The sequence below is a fragment of the Apodemus sylvaticus genome, chromosome X (assembly GCF_947179515.1).
Source record: "Apodemus sylvaticus chromosome X, mApoSyl1.1, whole genome shotgun sequence".
Lineage (NCBI taxonomy): Eukaryota > Metazoa > Chordata > Mammalia > Rodentia > Muridae > Apodemus > Apodemus sylvaticus.
The window spans coordinates 29,991,333-30,014,803 of NC_067495.1; the positions used below are offsets into that span (position 1 = coordinate 29,991,333).

General features: G+C 38.7%; 1 protein-coding gene across 2 annotated transcripts in view; it reads left to right on the forward strand.

Annotated features, from left to right (window-relative positions):
- Nhs (NHS actin remodeling regulator) overlaps positions 1-23,471 on the forward strand; it is a 334,282-nt gene that overhangs the window by 281,865 nt on the left and 28,946 nt on the right. For both annotated transcript variants that reach the window (XM_052171334.1, XM_052171335.1), the window contains exons 2-3: positions 1,594-1,746; positions 8,037-8,170. In XM_052171334.1, coding sequence (XP_052027294.1) covers positions 1,594-1,746; positions 8,037-8,170 — 287 coding nt within the window. The remainder of the gene's footprint in view (positions 1-1,593; positions 1,747-8,036; positions 8,171-23,471) is intronic.

Genomic DNA, 23,471 nt, shown 5'->3' on the forward strand with positions numbered 1-23,471 from the left:
TCCAGGAAGAATAAAGAGGTAGAAGAGAGTCATCTATGTGACCAAGGGTGAAAACGTATGCTAAACTATTTATGGTCATCCCAGAACTACAGTGTTAGATTTGTCAGTCATATATGGCTATTTTAATTAATAGTAAATTTAAAAATTTAGTTCCCCACTCACTAACTAGTCACTTTTGAAGTACTTAATAGCCACTATGCGCTCCCATTTCTTGAGCCAAAGGCAAAGGGAATACTATATTATATAGTACAGCTATAGGAAATTTTCTCATCATGGAACTTTCTGTTAGATAATATAGAGACATGGAATATTCCTATATTCCTCTCAATTCTGCTCATATTTCAATACACCATTTGATGTGTTTCTTTCTAATTTTTCTATAGTGCTAAGGATCAAACCCAGTGTTTAACATGAGCTAGGCAAGTATTCTGCCATTGAACTATATCCTTAGCCCTCTGTGAGCGATTCTTGTAGTAATGAAAACTTTATTCTAGACTAATAAGTACTATTAAATGCTGCTAAATGCTATTAAATACTGTATTTAAAAGAACTGCAGTTCATGGTGAGGGAGGACAAAAATTAACTATCAAAAGGCTGTATTTTCCCCCCAGTTTTCATTCTTCTATTCCCTTCCACAAAGTATTCCTTTTCTTTCTACTTTTCCTATACACTATCGTGTTCCAGGTTAGAATTCTCAAAGTGGCAATAGTAGACCAGTTTTCTAAAAGAAAATGCTCAGCTTGGAACCAAAAGTTTGTGTGTGGCATAGGGATGAACAGTGAATCAGAGTGTCTCCAAACCTTGTGCTGGGAAACAAGCAAACAGAGCAGGTAGAGAGGCTGAGACTGAAAAGAGTAGAATGCTCCTGGGCCAGAAGCCTGGCTCTGGATCGGGGGTCTGAAGGATAAAGCCAACTGTACCGGATCTCAGCTGTCTTGAGACTAATAAGCCGCCAAATGCTCCTCAGTCTCTCTGGGTGGCCATTTCTTAATCATAGGCCCCTAGTTCCTAGGACATTTTTCCATAGACATGCATCCTCTATTCTTAAGGAATTTGTTCTGTCCTGGGCTGTATTTGTAATGAATGTAATGAAGGAGACAATAGTGAATTAAGTGCTACGTTTAGGAGAAAGATAGTCTTCCTTGATTTCTTAGAGTTGTAAGAACTATGTTATCTACAAATTCCCTCTCTTAATACACATTTAGCACACCTGTCCTTTAATGTTTGTGCTAACCTTTGGTGAAACCAGGGAAAACATCAAGGAATGGTTTTGGAATGTGGAAGGCAGGATCAGGAACCTGCAGCCAGAAGCCACAAGGGACAAGAAATAACATAAAGTCTAAAATTCGTGTAGACCCCAGAAACAATGTAAAAAATGTATCCTGTAGCCTGTCCTCTCTTGGTCCAAGAGCATAGTTGTCCCGATCTGTGTTATAAACTTCAAAGGTTTTCCAGTCTTGAGTTAGTTTAGCAGTCTGGATTTTACCTCTACATTCCTTCCCAGCCCCCTGTCACCTCCCCTGCCCCAGCACCCACTAAATGTACAATCCAAACTCCGGATGCACATTGCACTGTTTGCTCTTTGTCTTGCAGCTGTCTCCAACTTGGACATCGAGAGCAAGTTGAGTGTATACTACCGTGCACCATGGCACCAACAACGAAACATCTTCCTCCCAGCTACCAGACCACCCTGTGTAGAGGAGCTGCACCGCCATGCCAGACAGAGTCTGCAAGCCCTGCGCAGAGGTAACTGATGCCAGGTTGGGGGAATTTCTGGGAGAACATCAGAAGTTGTGCCGTCTAGGATTTTTTTTTTTTCTGTCCCATTAGTCTTATTACCTCCTCAGTTAAAGCAAGTGCTTTGAAATGCTCCCATGTCTACCCTGAATGAAATCCATGCATAATGTCAGATACATGTATATACAGATTAAAGTTACCATTACAGCCTTACTGTATCTCAATGTTCAAGTGCCAATTCACAATTGTATTAGATGACATAAGAAAAGCAGTTAGATGTCTGTGCCTCTCAAAAATAAATTTGAATTAAGTAAAGACAGAAGCATGGAGAAATGAAGGAGCCCTGGAGGTAGGGGTCAGGAGAAGAGCCATGAACATTGCTATAGTTAACAGTTATTTGATATGAACAAAGTAATACATTGGCTTATAATTAAAAGGAAATTAGATTTGACTCAGAAATAAATTCTATGATTCTTTCAATAAGAGATTTGGACAGGGCATTTGAAATTTGTATGGGACCTGGAACCTTTTCATTGACCATTCAGTGCATTACAGTATGGCTGTCATGCCTGGCTTCTGCCCAATTGTTCTAAAAATCTCAATAAGGCTCTCAAGTGCTCTTCTGTTTCTGTTGAGAATCTCTGAGCTGATCCAGTGCCTTCATTCTACACAGAGGTGCAAGGAAGGCTAAAATGTGAGGAAACCTGTTCAAGATCATACAGACTAGCTTAAGAGCCAGGACCAAGCCCTGATTCTCTTATTCTCTAGCCAGAGCTCTTCCTGCCTTGCCACATACTGTGTCTCATAAAAATAGATACTCATATTTGCTTTTTCTATCGCAGTATTGAGAGTTCCAACGATAGGCATATAACAGTGTAGGCCGAGGATGAACCTCTCTTACTTTCCAGTGCCTTAAAACCCATTAGAGTGAGAGCATTCAAAATGCTCATTCTCCTTTAAAACCCCACCCCACCCCCAAATGGATATCAGAAGATGGTATGTCACATTTTCTGGCCTTTAGATTTTTGTTATGGAAACAGATGGTATCTGCATATTCACTATATTTGTTATAGTGATATACCCCTTACACCTATTTAAGGATTGATAGTTTCCAAAAATCTTACAATGCAAATAAAATGTTTGAAAGCTATTACCAAGATAGAAAACCCTAAGTACTGTTTCCATCCATCAACATTTGTATGACTTTTGGTTTTATCTCTTTTTAATGAAACAACTGACCTACAACTTTCCCCAAAGTATTTGTCTAAAAGTTTTTATTCATGTTATTAGTAGGTAAGATACTGTGATATCTATATTCATTTCAGCTTTATGATTGGACTGAAAAAATTCTTCAAAAAAGTTTTAGTGCAAGGCTCCACCTGGAAATCTGTCTACTATCATATTCCAAGGCACCTTTCCCATAATCTGTCATCCTCCCAACATGCCACATATCTGTTAGAACTGACCACTATGTCTGCCTTCCACTGTTAATCCATGAGCAAGCAACTCACGGGCAAGGATGGCGTCTCATTAATTCTCTTCAAAGCATATAGCAAAAACCCAGCATATGGTACATCCTCAGTGGATATGTATGGAAGGGAATGAAATTCTGGAGAAAGCTGATTGAGCATTGAAAGCACAAGATGAGTACTGAGGAATTTTATCATTCTCACTAAATGTGTTTGCAGATCCCATCATTAGAGAGCTTGAGTAACATTAGCCCTGTAGACATCATATTTCTTATCATTTTATTATTATTAATTAGCCCTCCCTGATTAGCTTTTTTACAGATTTAACCAGATAACAGTGAGCTACCCATAAGCTATCATATTTAACTGCTTCATCAGGCTTGGACTTAAGAGCAAAACTGAAGAACAGCAAGTGCCAATATCAATTTTCTCTGCAGTTCTTCCTGGGACATAAGAGATGGATAGACAGCCTTCTGGGCTTTAGATGGAAGACTATGGAGGCTCATTTTGCCCTATTCAGACTGGCTTGTTTTGTGTCTGGCTCAATAGCAAATCTTGGGTGTAGTAGTTTTAATAGCACTGCAGAGAGCCATAAACAGGAATTATGGGCATCATAGAATTACAAACATGCAGTGGTGTAGAATTAAAATTAGCAAATATATATATATATATATATATATATATATATATATATATATATATACCTTGCCTAAGAAACAGTAATGTAACTGTATATCCACCAGCATAACCCACGTCTGCCACCTGGTGGTTGGGACGAATACCAAACTTTCAGACAAGGACTTGGCTCCCCAAATGTGGCAGTGAGCTTCCCTATGGGGAGTCTCTATTTGGACAGCTGGAATCTCCTTGCTTTCATGGGGAGAGAGGGGATGATGAAACATGGGTAAGTAAAAATGGGTGACTGCAGATTTGTGCTTGTTTGGGAACTGAACTTAAACTTTAAATTGGCTGCCTTAATCTCATCTCCCTACCCTGAACAAACTGTACTTAAGGTCAGGCATTATGCTAGATCATAGGATTGAAAGAGCAATCAAGTGTGGTCTCTGCCTTCAAAAATACCTGGTGTAGTGAGAAGGATGACCACGTAAGCAGATAGGGTCAATTCAGTGCTATGGGGACTAAACAGAAATGCGCCTGTCATGTTGTGGAGCCTCAGGGAAGTGACGTCTAAATGGATTTCAGGTTGTTTAGAAAACAATTATTGCTTTCCCTCTTTCTTAGCAATTCTTTAATGCTCAGTGCCTGTAATAACTTTAAGTTATGCCATCTTTTATGTTCATAAAACACACAGAGAGACTAATACATGGCTATAAAGAGAGAATTATATTTTATATTTCCTTTCCTTTCAAGTTTCTGGCTGGTGTCTACGTTTCATTGGTCTAAAAGAATAAGGATGAAGATTTGACTGCAGTTGCAGGCCCGGGTGGACTGATAGAGTCTCTAGCTCACCACTGGCAAAAGTCTTATTAGTGAGGGATTACTTTAAGCTGCCTACTCTTGGCCTGGGTAGAGCAGATGTATTTAAGATAGGATGGGAGAGAAATGGTTGAAAGGAGAATTGAGCTGATATCCCCATCTCATTCCACTCTCCCTTCACTTCTTTCTATCCAGTAGCACACATCTGCTCTGCCTGGCGAATTTAAGAATGTAAAAGCTTTTCTTTGGGCTATCTGTTAGAAAAAGTCCAAATGATTGCTTGCAGAGAAAAACGAGGGTGACAGAGTTGGGAACTTCATCAAGAAGGGCATTTAGCTCAAAATTTCTTGATGAGCATTGATTTTAGAGGCAGGATAGCAGAGACCACCTCTCTGATGTGTTTTTAAGACCTTTCTCTGGTTGTGCATGGAAACCAATCTTTTTTAAGGAATCCCAAGCAAAGGAACGCAAGGTCGTGTTTTCCTAACCTATACACTAAGCTTTGGTATTAAAGAGAAAAGGCAGTCAACTCACTGATGGAAATCAGAAAGCTAGAGAGAGCTCAATTCATAGTTTAGACAGAAAAATATTAAATAAAACAAGCAAAGATGGGACCAGCATTAAGGAGACCAGTTCAAACAGGCAATAAGTTATAGAGAAGCATGGAGCACTAATGGTACCAACGACACAACCCATCATAAATATGGAATAAATATAGTGTATGGGATGCATTCTCATTTTCAAAAACCCAGATTGCAGTAAAACAGTAATTTGTTCAATCCTTCTACAAGCATTTAGTGAAAGCCTATTTCACAGGTGCTTTAGGACCTCTGATTAAAAGATGAATGCAATTTTTTTTTATCTCTGTATGTGGTCTTGTGGCATAGACCAGTAAGTCTTGCTATTCAGGAAGCTAAGCAAGAGAATTGCCAGGTTTAAAGTATGCCTGGGTAATTTAAGTGAGATCTTATCTCAAACACACACACACACACACACACACACACACACTCACACACACACACACACACACACACACACACACACACACACACAAACCACACACCTTCTCCTTTCTCCAGGGTCCACTTAGAGTTGAAAAGGCTGACAATAGAGAAGTGATATTTTTTATCAATATAAGGATACAAATGGGAAATATAGGACCTTGGGAGAACAGGCATCTGACATCACCTGAGAGTCAGCTCAGTTTTCTCTGTGTCATAGCACAGGCAAAAACTAAGGGAGGAGAATAAAAATGGTGCCTTATAAGTTATAGTGTTGCAACTATTCAAAGAATTAAATTAAGGCAAAATATAACCAAATATTGAAAATCTCAAAACCTCTTGCTCCAATGAGTGAGTATCTTTGTCCTTCACAATGTCTGTAGGTTGAGCCATATGGAGGTTAAAGACACTGAGCTATGTCTGGACCATTGATCACTGCACAGTGATCTCTCCTTAAATCTGTTTCTACATCTGAAGGTGAGGGACAGGACTGATGCCCACTTGCGTGGGGTTGTTGAGAAGGTGGAGCTAAGAGCTTCAGTGAAGCATTTCTGGAACACAGCAATAAACACTGGGCATTATGACTAATATTGTATGTGGCATGAATGATACTAACGTTAAACAATGTAAAACCAGAATGAAAAATAGGATCTACCAATTTGTACCTTGGTTTGTACCTCTGGAAACTTTAAGCTCTGGGGATGAGTGTAAGCTGTAGTTCAAGAAATAACATTTAGTATGGGCAAGGGATATTCTGAGGTATACAGAAATACTGGAAAACTAAATTGTGTTTTGGCATCACTGTGATATCTATCTATCTGTCTGTCAGTCAGTCAGTCTGTCTATCTGTCTATATCCATCTATCTTTTGTGATACTGAGGATCAAACTTAGAAACTTATCTCAGTGATATTTTTAAATTTAATTTAACTTATTCAGTTTACATCACACTCATTTACCCCCTCCTGGTCATTGCCTCCCACAATCCTTCCCCTATCTCCCCTCCCCTTCTTCTCTGAGGCCATGCCTACTTCCCTGCTACCTTCCCCCTACCCTGGCACTTTAAGTCTATGCCAGGCTAGGCACTTCCTATCCCACTGAGGCCAGACAAGGCAGTCCAGCTAGAAGAATATATCCCACAGACAGAAGAGCTTTTGGGACAGTCCCCTGCTCCAGTTGTTCAGGACCCACATGAAGACCAAGCTGCACATCTGCTACATATGTGCAGGGAGGCCTAGGTCCAGCCCCTGTGTGTTCTTTGGTTGGTGGTTCAGTCTCTGAGAGCCCCCAATGGTCCAGGTTAGTTGACTCTGTTGATCTTTCTGTGGAGTTCCTGTCCCCTTCAGGGCCTGCAATCCTTCCTCCTACTCTTCCACAAGAGTCCCCAAGTTCCATCCACTGTTTGGCTGTAGGTGTCTGTATCAGTCTGAGTCAGCTGCTGGGTGGAGCCTCTCAGAGGATAACATGCTTCTGCCTGAAAGCATAAACAAGTACCATTCAGTGTCAGGGATTGGTGCTTGCCCACGGGATGGTCTCAAGTTGGGCCTGTTAATGTTTGGCCATCCCCTCAGTCTCTGCTCCATCCCTCATGCCTACATTTCTTGTAGACAGGATAAATTTTGGCTTGAAAGTTTTGTGGGTGGGTTGGTATCTCTACCACTCCACTGAGGTTTCTGCTCAGTGATTCTTCTTATGAAGTCATGACTACTTTATCCCCTACCCTCTGATATTTCTTAGCCTTCTCACAAAGGCAGCTTTATCCTGGAATGAGAAAAATGCTGTCATTGGTATTCCTTTAGTATCTCTGGGGGCACAAGGTTGTAAAGCCCTCTGAGTTTTTGTGGATATCAGGAAGGAAAGGCTTTTAGATGGCTGGAATAAGATGGATGCTCATTACCCAGTTTTCTAGAGGAAAATAGAAGATAAATAAAATAGCCAGTGCAGGTATCTATTGTTGAAAAACTATGTCCAAATAATTCTTGACTCCACATAGTTCTTTCCTGGAGCTAGTGACGTCTAGGTCCAGGAAGCTGTGCCATGTTCGCATCCATGCTATACATGAATCCGTATGGCAGCAAGCCTTCCATCATTATTCTCAACATTTGTTTTCTTTTTCAACCTTCTGATATTTTGATATGAGGTGTGTTATACTTATAAGTAAGCCTACCTTGTTCCAAGATTATAAGATGGGACCATAGAGATGGATGCATCTGCCCTTGTATTCACAGCAAGTGAATGTTCAGTTAAGAACCATTTTAAGAATTTGATATGGTATATAGATTAAGGAGAGCTCTTTTATGTTTTAATAGCCTTTTGCTAACATTCTCAAGAGGGGAAAAACAATTGAAAATACCATGTCTTTTTTCACTGTGTGTGTCTACTCTGCACCCTCAGAACACCGGAGCCGAAGTGATCGCAGAGAGCAAAGAGCTGCTGCTCCCCTCCCCATAGCTGCTCCACCACTGCCAGCCTACCCTCCAGCTCACAGCCAGAGGAGGCGCGAGGCCAAGGACCGCCACTTCCTGACGGTAAGCACGTGGCTGCTGGCTGATATGTGTTTGCTCTTCTTGGACATCAAGTGAGGGAAGCTTGGCTGCCTCAAAGGGCAGGTCAGTTAGGCATGTAGGAACTCCTTTCACTCCTTTTTGGAGGGGAGAAAGACACACACACACACACACACACACACACAGAGAGAGAGAGAGAGAGAGAGAGAGACAGAGACAGAGACAGAGACAGAGACAGAGAGACAGACAGAACATACAGTAAACCAACAATAGTTGATGACTGTAAAATCAGAATCAGATGACAATTTCACTTTGAATCACAGCTCTGCATGTGTGTTTAGGATTTAATTATTTTTCTTTTCTCTCAGTTATTGTCTTTATAATATGGAGATATTAATGGTATTAACTTAGGGCCTTGAGGATGCACAAAGCTTTAGTACAGGAACTGACAAACCCAGAGTAAGACATCTATAAATGTTAAACCACCATCACCACTACCATTATTTACTAGTGTGACTCCATGGGAGAGGCTGCAAAAGAACTTATGTGATATGAAATTTACCACTACGATCAATCATAAGTTCACACTTTCCCATTCAATGTAAGAGGCTACTTCCCTAGGGTAAATTATTACTTCAGTGACATCATCACTGTGGGTGGTTCCAACCTAATTTGGGTAGATTTGGCTGTGACTCAGACCAGGCTCTCAACTTTGGACCATAGATGATGGTTAAGAGAGGCACTTGAGTAGAAACACCTGCAAACTCAACCAGCAGCCGCTTCACTCCACGTGTGTCCTCTGGGGCTTCAGTGGGGGATAAGTAACCAATTGTGCTCCCGTGTACTTGTATCATTGAAGTCAAGAACTGTGATTTCATGAGCAAGCCAGTCCAGATTGTCCTTAAGCTTGCCACTACTACTACTCTTATTCTGATTTAAGGTCCAAAGTCTAAAGTTGTAGCAGTACGTGCATGAATTCATACTTTGGTTTGAAATTAAATCCATGACTCTAAATCCTATACCAGTATGGCCCATGCAATATGCAAAATAGTGAAAAATGTACAGGTTCTATGATGACAAACATTCAGATGGAAGCATACTTCATCTAAATGAATTTCCATGTCATAAAATATCAGATAATGGCCCTGAGCAAGACTAGATGATCTAGAGAAGTGGTTCTCAACCCGTGGGTTGAACTCCTTTCGGATGGTCTATCAACTATCCCACATATTTGATATTCATGTCACAATTTGTAGCAGTAGCAATATTACAGTTATGAAGTAGCAGCGGAAATAATTTTGAACTTGGGGGTTACCATAACATGAGGAACTATATTAGAGAGTCACAGCATCAGGAGTGTTGAAAACTACTGCTCTAAATGAACCTGTATATTATAACATAGCCAGATAAACGCTTGAGGAGAGTAGATGATCCGCAAGTCTTTCTAGTGAGCACTAAGTCCCTCAGTTGGGTGTATACAGGGCACCGTGCTGTATTCAGCACTTGGTTGTGATGCAACCCAAGGATCTTGGGATGCTCTTATTCATCAGAGTGCTTACACATGCTAGTGATTTATTATAAAAGTCCCTACTCAGTACAAGTTCTTATTGAGTTTAAATCTGCTTGCTAAAGCGTTTGCTTCTAATGAGGTATTTTCTGCATAAAAATGCTGAAAATATTTTCCCATTCACTGTAATGTGCTTTGCAGCTCATTAAGTTGGCTTTCTCAGGGAGGAGGTGAGACAGAAAAATTTTGAGTGTTTACAGAGGTGAAAAGAAAATATAATCCTTTCTATAATCTGCATAATTTTAATGATGTCTAAATACCTAAATAAGATGATAGGGAAAGACTTAAAGTAGTGACTAGCAATGAAGGTGCTTCATTAACCCTTCAAATAGCAATGAGAGGATTCTAGATTATACTTCTGTAAATGTTTTAAAGTTTGCCTATCTCGAATTTCTTAAATCTTGACATTTCCAAGTCACTTGGGGGGATTTGTTTTCAATTGAGTTTGGGTCACCAATTTCATTAGAAGATTTTTCATTCAAGTTATACCTCACACATTTGGCTAGAAAATGGTTCTGTGTATTCAGCTTAAAAGACCATATGTTGCTTAAAGAGTAAAGGTTACAGGAATTAGGATAGGAACTTTGCAGACAAAACCCTGAATACACATTTTCTTAGAGAACTATTGGATGGATATTTTATTAGACAGTAACTTTCTCCTTTTAATCTATAAGACTTAAACAATTTTTCTTCCTTTTAAAAATCATTCATAATAAGAGTCTGGTGTATGTTTGTTTTGTTTTGATTTTTCACTACTCTATGGGCCACTATAATATGCTCAACACTGGCCTGGTCTTTAAAGCCAAACTGCCTGAACTTGAATACTAATTCTACCATATAAGCTGTGCAGTTCTAAACTAGTACATCCTTTCAGTCATTGTTGTCTTAAGAATAAATAGTACCACATAAGTCTGGCAGTAAAAGTCGAAGATGTTTGTGAATAGTGCTTAACACATGGTGAGTACCCCATAAATATTAGGCCTGATGATGGTGGTAGTGTTGGCGGTGGTGGTTGTAGTGGTGGTTATGGTGGTGGTTTGTCATGTCCTTGATGTGTCTGCCATATGGTGACAGGACTGTAGCTTTAAACCCCAGCTGTCTAATTCTTTTGGTTGTATGGTTTAGACAATGTTGGTGTATCTTTCTGAATCCTGATTTCTTTCTTTTTTATAATTGAATCCCAGTTTCTTTGAAAGATAGGAACAATCATCTCAACTTTGCAAGGACATTAAGTATATTTCATATACTATATGAATATACTATACTATATAAGATTATTATATATAGTATATAAATAAGAATTAATTGTGCGTATGTAAGCCCCTAGTAAAGTACCCCCAAAATATTTAAGTATCTGAACCTTTATTCATAATCAATTGTAATAAAGCTCTTATCATCAAATGAAAGGCCTGGAATATTTATGCTGTCATAAAATTAGAGAAAGTATAAATCACTACACTGTTTCCAGAAGAGAAGAAAAACTCTAAATAGTCATGCCCTTTCAGCCAGCAATTGTACATCTGGGAATTAACCCCAAGGTAATAGATCAGTCTATGCTAAGATTTATTCACTAATATGTTCATCAAAGCATCTTTTTAATGGAAAAAATATAATCCTGTTTCGAAAAATGAGTTTAATTTATTAAAATTTGATATATATTATATCATATTCTATAGAATATAATACAATATTATAGTATTATAGAAGAATATTTTATGACATAAAATATATATTTCATCTCAGGATTTTTAAGCAGTCTATAGAGAGTATCACCACAAAATGTGCCTAGGAGCTAGTATCTGTGGATAAATGACTGAAAATATATATAGCTGTGTTTCTGAAACCACTAATTGAGATGTTCTATGAGAATGCTGTGAGTTTATACAGAGGCCATGGGATATTAAAATTTTTCAAGCGACACTGTGTCATCACCCCAGTGACATCTGGCAGTGGCTGCATAGTAACTCCACAATTCCTACAAGTAAGAAGAGATGCTTGGTTCTTATCAATATACTTTACCTAAAAGGTTTTGTAAGAGGAATTCACAGGAAAAACTGTTCACATTTAGTTTAAAACCTGTTATTAAGTGATAATTTAAGGGGTGCCCCTAAATAAGAGCATCTCCTGTCATCAGGGTGATAAAAGGAGTGGTTTCAGTGAAAGATTCACTAATAAGATTAATTTTTCCAAACTGCTCTTGGAATCTGAAGTTATACCAGTAGCAATTGTGTATTCTTATTAAAAGAGACAACAGCCCTATCTATGAGTTCAACTTTAGGATATCAGTTTTAGAAAAGAGCAAAAGACTTAATATGATATGAAAATAAAGCAGAATCTAGGAAATTAATTTTAGGACATCGCTTTGGAATCGAAGGTGAGTGTGTACTTGAGTTGCAAGAATCAAAAATAACCCTGTTTAAATACCCAGCCTCACATGGCATCTCAAGATCCTAATTACATCATTATGGAAAATACAGCTTTAGAAGTTTATGGATGTGTGTGTGTGTGTGTGTGTGTGTGTGTGTGCGCGCATGCGCGCGCGAATGTGTCTATCTGTGTATGCCTGAAAATACTTTTTAAAACACACTCATGTCATATAAAAAAAAAGTAGATTAGCAAACCTATGCAAGTGGTTAGAAATATTAGTGAAAGAGTGCAAGAGGTACAGATTTTTATAACCAACCAACATTCTTCAACTCCTGGTACTTAAAAGAGTTTTCAAACAGAGGAGCTTAGAGAAGTTTGTACTCATGGGACAAAGACTCCTCTCTGTGAAGAATGTACCAAAGGGCAAATGTCATCCAACTAGGGAAAGGCTGAGAAAAGGTCAACAAAGTGATGGCTATTGTGCATATTAACACATGGAGATATAGATCCAGAAGTACAGATGTGGAGAAGATTAGGGTGCTGAACTAATGTACAGATGTTAAGTGTGATAACAGAAATGATATAACTTAAACATGAGACAATAGACCAGTAAATAAGACATTAAAATTGCCTCATTGGCTTTTGTCTAGGCAATGAATGGCTCATCAAGGATGCCAGCAACAACTGAAAAACCATTAGGTATTACTATTGGTTCAGATGATAGAAAAGGGACAAATTCTGCAAAATGGTTTGATAAAGCTGAAGAGAAAAGGCACATTTTTAAAGAGAATGAAATGAGGAAATATAACACAATACACATAATTACACATTATGTCAGAATGCCATGTTGATCAATGTGAGCTTAATGTGCACATAAAAAGAAGCCCTTTCAATTGCCTTAGGCAAGTCACACCATACTGCCACTGTATACAAGAGACACACCTAAAATAAAATGTTCTAGAAGATTCCATAAAGCACAGAACAATATAACAAGTAAATAAAATAAGAAAGCAATGTGTCTTAAAATAGAACACTCATGAATATTAATTCGATAAACAAAACAACTACATTTATCAAGAGCAAAAACTGTAGGTTAGATATCTGTCTGTCTGTCTGTCTATCTATCTATTTATCTAGCTAGCTAGCTAGCTAGCTCTATGTAGAGATATGAAGATTGTGCCATTAGACAACATTAATACATTTCTCTCAGTACAAGATAGAGCAAGCAGACAAAAAATAGACAAAAAACTTAAAAAACATTATCAATAAGGCTTCAAGCCCTGATGATACTATTATCAAACATACCCATAGAACACTTGTAAAAAATATTACTTAGATTCAAAATGTCAATGTTTTCTAGAGTAAGAATATTATCAACAACATTTGCTGATTACAGTGCAGCAAAGCTCCAGATTACTAGGAGAGGCAAAGAACCAGAAAATCCTTTCCACCTGGACATTTTAAAATTTCCTGTGAAACATTTACTAAAAGAAGTAATATGAAGTGACACTACACAATTTCTTTTTTTAAATGATAATGAAGATATACAACAGAATCTATAAAATAAAATAAAACAATCGAGAATATACATTGCATTATATTGTTAAAGGAGAGTAAATTCCACCCCCCAAAATAACAAAAATAGATATAAAAAAGAAATATAAGTAAGCAAATAACACTAAAGTAGAAATTAATAAAGCTGAGAACAGAAAAATAGCAGACTTAATTGATAACTGAAAATCCTGGTTGTTTGAGGAAAATGACCAAGAAAAATGTAACTAAACAATTTAAATAATGCCAGTGATATGAATACTGAACAGAAAATTAATGTGAACAATTAATTATAAGATATTTTTATAAGGAACCGTCAGACTGATTTCCAGAGTGGTTGTACCAATTTGCAATCCCACCAGCAGTGGAGGAGTGTTCCTCTTTCTCCACATCCTCGCCAACACCTACTGTCTCCTGAATTTTTAATCTTAGCCATTCTGACTGGTGTGAGGTGATATCTCAGGGTTGTTTTGATTTGCATTTCCCTAATGATTAATGATGTTGAACATTTCTTAAGGTGCTTCTCTGCCATCTGAAGTTCTTCAAGTGAAAATTCTTTGTTTAGCTCTGTACCCCATTTTTAATAGGGTTATTTGGTTCTCTGGGGTCTAACTTCTTGAATTCTTTGTATATATTTGATATTAACCCTCTGCCAGAAAATTGGGCATGGCACTTCCGGAGGACCCTGCTATACCACTCCTGGGCATATACCCAGAGGATTCCCCGGCATGTGCAATAAAGACACATGCTCCACTATGTTCATAGCAGCCCTATTTATAATAGCCAGAAGCTGGAAATAACCCAGATATCCCTCAATGGAGAAATGGATACAGAAAATGTGGTATATTTACACAATGGAATACTACTCAGCAATTAAAAACAATGAATTCATGAAATTCTTAGGCAAATGGTTGGAACTGGAAAATATCATCCTAAGGGAGGTAACCCAATCACAAAAGAATACACGTGGAATGCAATCATTGATAAGTAGATATTAATTAGCCCAGAAGCTCTGAATACTCAAGACACAATTAGCATAGCAGATGATTCCCATGAAGAAGGAAGGAGAGGGCCCTCATCTTGGAAAGGATTGATCCAGCATTGTAGGGGAGTACCAGGACATAGAAATGGGTGGGGGATGATTGGGGAATGGGTGGAGAGAAGAGGGCTTATGGGACATATGGGGAGTGGGGAACCGGGAAAGGGGAAAGCATTTGGAATGTAAACAAAGAATATAGAAAAAATAACTCAAAGAAAGAGGTTTTATAAACATCATGCAAACAAAATTGAAAACTTTAAAGGAACAATTTCTTAGAGGAACAGATATTGCCTAAATTATCCCTTTTGGATGAGAATATAGACTCATTTACATAAAAGAAACAGTCACTCTTACGCCCAGGTCCAAATGGTTTCCCATAAGAATTTTATTTACCTTTTAAAGTCCATATATTCCCAAAGTGCTATAACTTGTTTCAGGACATTGGAAATTAAGTAATCTTCACTATATTTTCTATGAAGTATGTATAATAATATATACACCAAAACCTCATAAGGAAAGTTCATAAATAAACTTCACAAGTATACCATTTCATAAGTATTGATTTAAAAAAATTAAACACTAGCAAACATAATGCCTGCCAAATTAAGACGTTAGTGATTGAATGAGATTTATTTAAGGATTGAAAAGTACATTCAATATTTAGTTATTTATTAGCATCATATGCTGTATTGGTAGATCTAAGAGGGAAAACACAATATGACTATGTCCTTGGAAAATGCTTGAAATATTTTGCAATCTATTCTAAGTTTTTAAAACTCAAGAAAATAAGAATTGAATGATACTTCACTGACATGAAAAACTATACATATGCTTTAGCTCAAAAGCTAAATCATGAGAGACATGTCCACTAAAGTATGGAAGAAGGCACACGGAAACTCACCATCTCTTCTACTGATTAATATTGGATTAGATATATTAACAAGTGAAGTTTAATAAGATAGATCAATACAACAGATAAGAGTTGAAAAAGAAGTAAACCTGTGTCTTTCTAAACAGCATGGCAGACAGTTTCTTAATAACCTAAGGGGAAAAATAATTCAAACCATCAACGCATTTGAGAAGGAAGCAGAATGCCAACATACAAAGGTCAGTTGCTTTTATTTATACAAATAATAGTCAATTAGAACAGCTAGTGCTAGATTATCATCTGAAACAATAATAAGGGTAGTTATATACCTTCCAGAAATGACTAAGATCTGTATGAGAAAAATTTCAGTAGACTTCCTAAAAATGTAATATAAAACTTATGAAATGAAAAGATATTCCCTGTATTTGGGAAAAATTATAGATAAAACAAAGTTACGAACATAACACTCACAGATTTCTATCACACACATGAGAAGGAAATCCAGTGTATGTGAGTAGGGGTGTGTGTGTGTGTGTGCGTGTGTGTGTGTGTGTGTCTGTGTGTCTGTGTGTGTCTGTGTGTGTGTGTGTATTATACTAGGGAGTGAGCCCAGTCAAGTTCTCTACCACAGAACTATATCCCAAGTCATTAGTTTTCTTTTCATTCTAAATTGCTTCTTTTCATCTCTAAACTGCTCATTCTGATCTTTAACTTACTCTGTAGCCAAAGATGGTCTTGAACTTGAGTTTGTCTTGCCTCAAGACCCCAAATTGTTGTGACTATAGGCCTATCCCACAAAGCCTGACCAGGAACCATATTAAATGGTTGAGAAATATACAAATACTACAATAAACTGATATCCATCCTGAAAAACAAAATCTCTTGATGTTCACTTGTGAAAAAGAGCATCACAAGGTTTGCAGATTGTGAGTTCCTGGGAAAGGATAGAAGGAGGCTGATAAGAAATTAGAGGCAAGGCTATAACAATGTGTGAATAGGGCTTCCCATCCACAAGGTGAATGTGGTAGCTGGTGGATGTCTGAATTATGTTTTGCATTCTTCTACAGCTCAGTTCAGCTAGGTGCAATCCCTGCATTCACTTAAGAGTTTTTCATGTATGAAATCGTGCATAAGCAAACACAACATTTACATTATGTTCAAATCACGCTCCTAAGATACCAATTGCTTTGGAACTAATGCAAGTTTTCAAAATGAGCATAACAGCACTGGCTGTAGAGGAAAGATAAATCAGAACAAATGAGGTTGGTTTACCTACAGTGGGGTGGGTGAAGATAAGAATGAAGGAATAGAAAGGAGGCAGTGGGGCTGAAGAGGAGAGGCATTTCTTAGAGCTTATGTTGTTGTCGCTATTGTTGTTGCTTTTGTTTATGCATACCTCGTCTTTGAACCCAGGTGATATTTCATGCATCCTCGACCCATAAATAAATAACATCGACTAGAATGTGAGGAGAACCCCAAATGAAAAGCAAGCAATAACAAAGCAGCCCAACTGTATCACAAATGAATGATAAACCCACCCTAGAGGAAGGGAAAGACAATGCCTAACCTTAATAACGTTGGGGAAAAAATTATTTTGGTTTGGCCTCCTTTCATTACAATCAAACTTATTTATTTATGCATCTATAACTCTAATTTGAAATGCAACAATCAAGCCCAGGTAGGGATTAAAATGGATTATTATACAGCTAAGAGAGGGAAAGCCATAAACTTGGGACCTTATGCACATTAAATAGCCTCAGTTGATTAACATATGCCTCTTAGGCAACCCCTGTATTTCATACAGTTTCTAATCACCCGGCCTGATCATAGAGTCTCAATGGTATTTTATAGTGAATGTCTCATAGCGTGATACTTGCATCATCCTGCCCGCTCGCTATTTGCTATCCATCTCTGTCCTTTTGCATGATCGGCCATTCCTTTAAGTACTGTATCTATATTTCCCTTCATAAGCAAGGAATGAAGTAAACACGAGTCCAAGAATGACAGCTGAAGACAGCTATATGAATGAAGAGACTCTGCAGACAGACTTTTGGATGTTAACAGCCTTATCCAGTGAATTTTAAATTTAACTGACTTTGGCAAAGAAGCTGTTTTGGCTTGCTCAAATGTCTGCTCATTCCAACACTGGTTGTGTCATCAGTGCCAGACTCCGTGTTTCTAAGGGATTAGCAGTGGTCTACATAATAACGAGAAAGCCAGTGTAACTAGGTAACTAATTCTACAATATATTTGATGCTTTGAATTTCTGTTAGGAGCTGACCACAGGAAGCATAGTCATTTGCCAAATATAAAAATCTTAAAGACTCTGAAAGCCGTCTTTAAATCTTGACCAGGGGAAATTAAGTACCCTCTAAACAGCAATCATTTTATTTAGGAACATGAAGGGTAAAACATTGTAATGAATGTAATGTTAAGGCATAAATGATGCAACAGAGGCTTGAACTCAGGAGGTTTTGCAAGTCCACAAGCAAATTGTCAGAGCAGCCATTCTGGTGGTGATAGTGCCCCCAAACTAAGAAAACCTGAAGGCACATGGCTGCTTCCTGATAAATCAACAGTACAATATTAAGGTGTGCCGCACTGATGCATGGGTGGAAACTCAGAGGCCTGGGGAACATGGAACATGGACAAGCCACTTGAACACGTGGCTCTCTACCTCTTACTTGCCAAGAAGAACATCTCCAAAAAGCAGCAGTCATTTGATGAGAGAGAGAGAGAGAGAGAGAGAGAGAGAGAGAGAGAGAGAGAGAGAGAGACCAATAGATAGTCACATTCTTCCCAAAGGCATGTTGGTTCCTGAAAGCTTCTGGAGAGACAATATCATAGAAGGAAGGTAAATGTAAGCTTCTAGACTATAGAAGAATTTTGCCAAATTAAAAATATATTTAGCAGACATAGCTTGGGGCACCACACAGAACGGAGGAATTTTAAGGAGTAATATGAATCTGGGAGACAAAATGACCAAAGAGAAGGGTCGAGTGGTTAATAGGGAAGCAGGAAGCAAAAGAAGTATGGAAAAGACTGAAGGAGGTACTGCTCACTACAGGGAAGGCAGCATGATTATAATACACATCTAGTGAAGGACTTTTGGTGGATGGATCCTGGCAGGATTCCCTCTTTCTTTTTCTCAAGCCAGGTTGATATGTGGCATTCATCAGAAGAATGGTTAAGATAACATTTGTAAATGAGAGCCAGGAAATGGATATAGAAGAGCAAAAGACCAGGAGCACCATTTTATTATGCTCTATTTACACAAAAAGTGGCTTTCTGTTCACAGAGCACATTTGGAACTAACATCAAGCAGCAATAGTATGAAGAGGAAGGGAATAATAGTTGGATAGGACAACTCTCATGTTCTGTTTCATAAATACTACTCCCAAGGAACAATTTAGTCTCAGTCCTTTGGCCAAAAAGTTAGATGCCCAGGGGCTTGAGGGATGGCTCAGCAGTTAAGGACACTTGCTGTTCTTCTGGAGGTCTCAAGCTTATTTCCCAGGAACCAACACATTCAGTGTCCTCAACCACCTTTAAGTACAGTTGCAGGGGATCCTGTACTCTCTTCTAGCCACACTAAGTGCTGCACTCACATGTACAAACTCATACATTCATAAACAGATAATATGAAAATGAGAATACAATCTTAACAAAATAAATTAGATGTCATATTCTGCTCTAGGTCTACCTTCTCGAAAACCTTGACAAACTCTGTGGACATAGCACTGTCTATCCAGTCAGGCTTCTGGATGGTACAGTTTGCAGTGGTGCCCAGTTGCTCACTGAGATGCTCATCTCTGTATGTGTACCACCTGAAATGACTCATTGTGGGATACTTTGTATCTTTCTTTAGATCATATAGCTGCAATACAAAGTAGAAATTGTTGACTACCCTGTTGAATGGTTCTGATCCATTCACATCTTTGCTCTTTGTACTACCTTCAATGGTTCATAGATCAATCAAAATTGTAATGAATCCAAAGAAGTTCACTTTCTCCATCTGGAAAGAAGACTGATCAGAGGATTAAATTCAAGTTCTAGAATCTGAAGACTATTTCCCCAGCTAAGATTCCCAGTTTCTTCTCTGCCCAGCCTAGTGACACAAATGTAGAGGCAGACAACGTGTCTGCAAACATCTCTCTCATTCCCCACAAGTCTTTCACTCAATAGTAGCATGGAGATGAAGAACACGATCCCAACCCAAGAGTGCTCCTAAGAGCACCCCTGTTAGAAACAACAGGGTCAAGCTGATTTTTAAAACCCTGCTCTACTCTAAGTAGGAGCTTTATTTTTTCACAAAAGAATGAGTTAACAATTCTAAAACTATCTACCTTATGCTAAGAATTAATATGTTGTAGACATATTAATAAATACGTTGTAGATAGCCAAGTGTGCTAACATTGGAGAAAGGAGGTACAAATAAGCTAAGTGAGAAGTCAAGAATGAGCCCTGAAGTATAGGATTGGAATCTGTAGTATAAATATACACTCATATTCATGCACAGTTACATACATATGTAGACAGAAAGTAAATTTATGCATGCTTGTTTGAATATATAGATATGTATTGCCTATCTTATCTCAGAAGCTTTGTAGGAGTGAAAGAACTCTGGTAACACTGAGCATATCTAGTGACTAGATCTCGTCTTCAAAATAGCAATATATAATAAAAGGGCTCCTTGGAGAAAAGGTTTATCTGAGACTGGGTTAAGAAAACATAAGATAAGTTTGGATTATCTTGTAGTATCAGAAAAGTATAAGATTGCCCACAAAATTGTAAGGATGCATGTAAGAGATCATAGCAAACAACCTGAAGGAGCTGTCATTGGGCAAACTTGGTACACTTTGAGCAGTAAAATAAGCAATAGTAATAATGATTTATAATATAAAAAGATAAACGTTCTGTGTTGTGGGACCATGAAAGGCAGCCTGTTTTCTGGTCGAGCTAGGTTTAAACCCTGGAGACCTACCAGATAATTCTGGAAGAGATGGAAGGCCGTTTGCCATGCTCTCAGATACTAGGCTCCTGACACAAGACTCCAGCTCCATAATTCTGTGGCCATTAGTCACATAGGGCAACACCCCAAGCTCCTGGTATTCTGTCTGGATTCCACCCCCACAGTTACCTGGCAACAGCCAAGTAGGCCTAGGCTAGTATAAAAGGCAGTTTGCCTCCTTGCCTCCTCCTCCCTCTCTTGCCTCTCTCTCTCTCTCTCTCTCTCTCTCTCTCTCTCTCTCTCTCTCTGTCTCTCTCCTTCTTGGGCTCTTCTCCCTTCCCCCTCACTCAACATGGCTCTCTCTCTCTCTCTCTCTCTCTCTCTCTCTCTCTCTCTCTCTCTCTCTCTCTCTCTCTCTCTCTCCTTCTTGGGCTCTTCTCCCTTCCCCCTCACTCAACATGGCCATGGCCAGCCTCTACTTTTCACTCATCACAACTTTCTGCCAACAATAAACGCTTTAAAACCATGGACTTTCTCCTCTCATCTGGACCCGCCCTGCTGGAACAATGGAGCAGGTCTTCCTCTAAAGAGGCTCCTCTAGTCTCCTGAAGGGAAACCTCCAAGTCAAGGTCACCGTCAAGCCAAGCCAAGCCACGGAACAAGCCAAGGACACTTGCCCCCTAGGGAATCTGCTGGACTCTCCTTTCCCTCTTTCCCTGCCCTGGGCTAGATCCAACCCCACAGGCCCCCACCCTGTTCTCAGCTCTTCCTCAAAATCCAGCAGTGTCTGCAGTATCCAAGACTGAAACCTGTCGTTCCTGGCCTCCTTGTAGCCTAGGGACCCCAAGCCCAATTTTGTTAGGTTCTGTGGTGACCTCAGACTGCCCTTCCCCACCCCATCCCCCACCCCTGAGTGGCTTCTCACAGCCCAACGCCTGCCCCATGGTTCAGTGGGGTGTGCTCAAGTCAAACTTCCCCAGTCCTGCCTCACCCAGCAGCTGGAGCTCTGGGCTGGACTCAGGATCCCATTTTTAACCCACAGCATGTGTGTGTGTGTGTGTGTGTGTGTGTGTGTGTGTGTGTGTGTGTGTGTATGTATGTATGTATGTATGTTCACCTATGCAAGCACATTCAGAGGCCAGAAATTTGACACTGAAATATATTCCTAAATTGTTTCTCCAACTTCATGTGAAACTCACTATTTTAGCTAAACAGAATGGCCAGTGAGTTAGTTCCCTTGAGAGCTGTGTCTGCTTCCACTGGGGTTACAGGCAAGTACACCATGCAAGACTTTCTGATGTGAGTTTTGAAGATCCAAACTCAGGTCCCTGTATTGCCACAGCAGAAAATTTTCTCACTAAGTCATACCCCCAGAAGCCCTCCTGAATGAATTAAATAGATAAATAAGTTAACATAAAAGGGATAGATACTCTTTCTTACAGAAGAATTCTAATTAATGAGTGTAACAGTAATGTTGAAAAAAGATCACCAATTAGCCAAATACTGTGGCAAAAAAAAATTGCAGGCAATAGTCAAGAGGCAATAGATGAAAGTTAGGTGAAAAACATTGAAAAACAAGATAGTTGTGTAGTGGTAATTTTATTACCCACATTATGATTTTTATTACAAAGAAATGGTAACATTAATTCAGAAGCCCGATAAACACAATTTTAACCAAGTGGTGAAAGGTAAGATAGCCAGTAATGGGACATACCTGTATATGACCTCCTGATAAAATGTATCAAGATTCCGTTTACATGGGACTCTTGCCAAACAAAGTCACCTCAGTCTCAATGTGAAAAAAACAGTGAACTGATCTAAATTTAAGTCAATTGTATAAAATAATTGAATCACTATTGTTCAAACATGTCGAAGCCATGACAGACAAAAGAATAGGGAACTACTAAAAACTGAAGAGGATTAAGGAAATTTGAGAACTAAATACAAAGTATGAGCCTGGATTGGATCGCAAGTGAGAGAGTGGATATGAATGAGAAAAGTGGCCAGATTAGATAAGATTATTTAGAGGAGTGGCTCTCAAAATGCTGTAACCCTTTAATTCAGTTCCTCATGTTGTGGTGACCCCAAATCATACCATTTTGTTGCTACTTTATAACCATAGATTTGCTACTGTTATTAATCATAATGTAAATACCTGATGTGTGATCCCTGTTGAGGGTGGCAAACCATGGGTTGAGAACTACTGTTCTAGAAGAACAGAACTGATAGAATGAATGTATATATATATCCAAAAGAAATTTTGCTAGATAGCATAGCAGGATATGCCCTGGGTAGTCCACTCATAACTGTCTCACATCGGAGAGGTGAAGAATGAAGCTGTTGTTCAATCCATGATGCTGAATGCCTCTGCAATCCCAGTCTGGCACTGAAGATATGTAGCATTCTTGGACAGCTGCTGGGATTCAGCAGGCTATGTTGGAAGCCTGGAGATACTGACTTTAATATTAGTAAAGGAATGCAGCCATGGAAGCAACAGGATAGATGAACTTGCCAGCAAGTGTGAAGCAAGCATATAGAACCTAGTTCTCTTCTGTCCTTTTATCTGGACCATCACCACAAGACACCACTCATATATAGGGTGGGTCTTAACACTTTAAACAGTCTGATCAAGAAAATCCCTCCAAAGAATGCCCAACAGCTTGTCTTTTAGTTGATTTGAGATTCCATCAAGGTAACAACCAATATCTGACATTGTAAGTCCACCCCTCATCAATTTAACACCCAGTCATGTTTCTTTACATCAAGTTTAATTTCTAAGTGAAAGCAATAACAGAGACAAAATTCTGGTTAACACAATATAACTGCCACATTACAATCACTAATATGCTATATATTCTTTTTTAGAATCCCTAACAAAATCCCTGGAGGAATGCGTCATTATTTTTTAGTGTCTTATAATTTTGTATGATAATATAGATTCACAACACTTAACCACTTATATTATTACAATTGATGTTACAT